Raw genomic sequence first — 4,366 nt, forward strand, 5'->3', positions numbered from 1 at the left:
ATATACAGCAACCTTTCTACATATTTTTAATGTAGATTGTATGGCCAGGCCTTTACTTAGTATACATTAGTGACAATATACAGCAACCTTTCTACATATTTTTAATGTAGATTGTATGGCCAGGCCTTTACTTAGTATACATTAGTGACAATATACAGCAACCTTTCTACATATTTCTAATGTAGATTGTATGGCCAGGCCTTTACTTAGTATACATTAGTGACAATATACAGCAACCTTTCTACATATTTCTAATGTAGATTGTATGGCCAGGCCTTTGCTTAGTATACATTAGTATCAATATACAGCAACCTTTCTACATATTTTCAATGTAGATTGTATAGCCAGGCCTTTACTTAGGATATTTTTGTTTTTCTATTGTGACAGAAATATTGTATCAAAAATAAGGTTATGTTTAATTAAAGATTTATTTCATATTTGTAATGACCTCTATTTCAGTTCATGCGATTAAATTTCTGTGATAGTTCTTGTTCTCTCCCCCTTTATTAGACAAATATATTTTTGTAGTGAAACAGCTGCCTAGCCACAAACAGGATCTCATCATTACAGAGATGTATTGGTTCTCTAACATATGTTTAAATTTACAGCCAATGTTATCAGAACTCTTACCATAACTAGACAAATATGGATAACCCACACTCTAGTCAAGTGTAATATAATCAAAAACACCTTAGGTGTGACAAAAAAGGTGCAGCCAAACTGGTAGCTTTACTTTTACAGTAAACATTAGTTAGCCAGGCCACATTTTTTGTTCAACCTGGAGCATGATAGCATTCATGGATTCATAGAATCTTCACACTTATGATTCTTAACACTAAAATTATTTCAGGTTTTTGTTCAGATTCTATGTTCATGCTTTAGAGTAAGAACCCAGTTTTTTAAATAAATATCTTAAACTTTTGTTTTTCATCTATGGTTTAACTAGCTGTGAAAAACTCCAATCTTGAGCAACAGATTTGAAACATTCAGGATAAAGAAACAGTTTAGGTTCCTCTGTACATATATTATATGTAACTTAAAAAGAATACTTAATACATCTGATCAGGTATCAATACTTCTCTAAGATGGTTAATAAAACAAAAATGTTCAACAATGAATACAACTGCTGGACTTAAAACGTAATACTATAAATAAGGGACACATCTTCTACTATTGTTTAATCCAGTTCCTCGCAACAATTTGTGACACCAGAGAAACCTGTTACCACAAAATGTGTGTAAAGTTTAATACTGTAACATATACTATATCTTTGCCATTTAAGGAACATTGCTGTAATTAATCATGATGACCATAGAGTGAACTAAATTACCAGTTAAAGAAAAGAACTAACCACATAGTTATTGACCAGTAGAAATAATAGGAAAAACATACATTTGCCTTAAATTGCCTCAACAAATATCTCATTAACAAAATACAGTACTATATACATTATTGTTTTATATTTTATTTCACATCGACTGCAATCAACTGTTTCAACCTATGTATGAACAAGGGAACTTCCATTCTAAACATTACAATGAAAACTACATCATTATTTCATCATAAACATCCTGAAAGAATTACCAAGTTTAACTCGAAGGCTTTAAGAACATTAGTCTTTATTATTACAGAAGAACATGTAATTCACTGTTTAAATATACATCTGTTGAATATTGACATGTACGAAGCAACAAAAATTATACTAAAAAACTTTTAAAAAATGAGTATAAAAATATAGCATGTGTTTGTTGTTCACAGGGAAGAAACAATAGGATCATAAAGATGCACTAGCTGTGTGAACTTATTCTTCACACGGAAGAAACAATAGGATGATAAACAGAGATGCAGGTTTTATGACTTAAATATCTTTATATATATGACTATCAGAGTATGGTATTTTAAGTCATCACTAATTCTACACAATACGTACCACTTTGGAGTGACATACTAGCTGCAGGATGCCTGGCGTTACCTTGGCCCAGAAGTCGGCAAGAGTTAGAGAGCACTGAGTGTTCTGTTCACTTCCAGGTGGGTTTAATGAAACCATGTGTTCACAGTACATTGTCCAGAGCTATTTAAAACTTAAAATGAATACTCTTAACTTTTTTATGGTAATCTTTAATTGGTAATTATACAGAAATGACAGTTAGAAAGAAACAAAGGCTTCACTTTTCAGACTATTTGAAAGTTCCTAATTTTATAGTTCCTACTATCACAATAATATGCTTTGAACGTGAACACTATACTAGGCTTAATATAATGACAAACACAGCAATAACTCTTTTAAACAATATGACACTAAAAAGAGGGGTGAAAATACAGTACTTATGAACACAGCTTTGTATGTCTGTAGTTAAGAATGGTTACTATACTAAAACATGAGTTACAACAGCATGAAAGGTTTGTTAAAATTAAAAAAAAATAATATGTTCAAATATCTGTACTCCAAAACACAAACACACTAGTATGGTACAGTAAATATCTGTACTCCAAAACACAAACACATTAGAATGGTACAGTAAATATTTGTACTCCAAAACACAAACACACTGAAATGGTACAGTAAATATCTGTACTCCAAAACACAAACACACTAGAATTGTACAGTAAAATATCTGTACTCCAAAACACAAACACACTGAAATGGTACAGTAAATATCTGTACTCCAAAACACAAACACACTGAAATGGTACAGTAAATATCTGTACTCCAAAACACAAACACTACTAGAATGGTACAGTAAATATCTGTACTCCAAAACACAAACATGCTAGAATGGTACAGTAAATATCTGTACTCCAAAGCACAAACACACTAGAATGGTACAGTAAATATTTGTACTCCAAAACACAAACACACTAGAATGGTACAGTAAATATCTGTACTCCAAAACACAAACACGCTAGAATGGTACAGTAAATATCTGTACTCCAAAACACAAACACACTAGAATGGTACAGTAAATAATATGTTGACATAATACCTAAATTTTTAATGGTCAGTTAACGTGATAATGAAGTAATGACACAGTTTCTCAATTTATAGTGACTAATTATATTGATAATTGAACTGTAAGAGTGGTTATAAAATGTTATCAATTCATCATTACATACACAAAATGATAATTTTAATTCACTACTTACAAGACTACAAGCAATAAGTGGCAAAACACATTCTCTTTGTTTTCTTGCAACCAGAGGGATAGTTAATAATAACATACACTTGTCTTTTAATAACAACTTAGAATAAAAAGTTTTCAAAGCTGTTGTTTGCAGCTTTGGCAGCCATTATTTGCTCATCCATTACTGATATTCGATATCATCTACATATAGACACAATAAAATCACAGGACACAAATCTTCACAGTTTCTACACAAGTAAAGGGTTTTATCGAGTTCCAAGATTTTAACCAAAAAATAAAGGACATTACCTGACATAAGATAAATCCATGAAACAATGATGACATGTGCAAGACAGAAGCCTGAAAAAAACATCAACTAGATTAACCCTTGCATTAATAAAACCTAGTAACACCTGATAAAAGTCACCATATCTAAAACAGCTGCTTCATCAAACAAATGGGATGATAACTATGGGACTTTTAAAATATAAGTTTGATTTTTTTGGTCAATTTATGATTTATATTACAATAAAAACTACTACCTAACACAATTATTTATTACAACATTAAGCATGAACCACATAACGGTTCCCCTATAAGCCAGTTTTCATTAATACTGTTACGTCTCTGGTCATTAGTTAATTTTCCGTAAAAATTCTTTCCGAAGAAACTTTAGCAATACACGTCCTTTCTTAAATAAAACTGGTTTATTCTTTCTGAATACAACTTTGCAATTCACAGTCATGCTATCTCACTCTAGAACTAATATAAACATAGACAGTATTTATCTCACTCTAGGACCAATATAAACATAGACAGTATTTATCTTACTATAGGAACTAATATAAACATAGACAGTATTTATCCTCACTCTAGGACCAATATAAACATACACAGTATTTACCTCACTCTAGGGCCAATATAAACATAGACAGTATTTATCCCACTCTAGGACCAATATAAACATAGACAGTAGTTATCTCACTCTAGGACTAATATAAACATAGACAGTATTTATCTCACTCTAGGACGAATATAAACATAGACAGTAGTTATCTCACTCTAGGACGAATATAAACATAGACAGTATTTATCTCACTCTAGGACTAATATAAAAATAGACAGTATTTATCTCACTCTAGGACCAATATAAACATAGACAGTATTTATCTCACTCTAGGACCAATATAAACATAGACAGTATTTATCTCACTCTAGGACCAATATAAACATAGACAGTATTT

General features: G+C 31.1%; 1 protein-coding gene across 1 annotated transcript in view; it reads right to left on the minus strand.

The window, feature by feature from the left end:
• Positions 1–1,930: 1,930 nt before the first annotated feature.
• LOC106476584 (protein unc-79 homolog) overlaps positions 1,931–4,366 on the minus strand; it is a gene marked incomplete at its 3' end in the record, with an annotated part of 13,611 nt that continues 11,175 nt past the window's right edge. The window contains exons 6-7 of the mRNA XM_022380401.1: positions 3,432–3,482; positions 1,931–2,071 (exon numbers count right to left, since the gene is read on the minus strand). Coding sequence (XP_022236109.1) covers positions 1,931–2,071; positions 3,432–3,482 — 192 coding nt within the window. The remainder of the gene's footprint in view (positions 2,072–3,431; positions 3,483–4,366) is intronic.

Source organism: Limulus polyphemus, unplaced genomic scaffold, assembly GCF_000517525.1.
Source record: "Limulus polyphemus unplaced genomic scaffold, Limulus_polyphemus-2.1.2 Scaffold10953, whole genome shotgun sequence".
Taxonomy (NCBI): domain Eukaryota; kingdom Metazoa; phylum Arthropoda; class Merostomata; order Xiphosura; family Limulidae; genus Limulus; species Limulus polyphemus.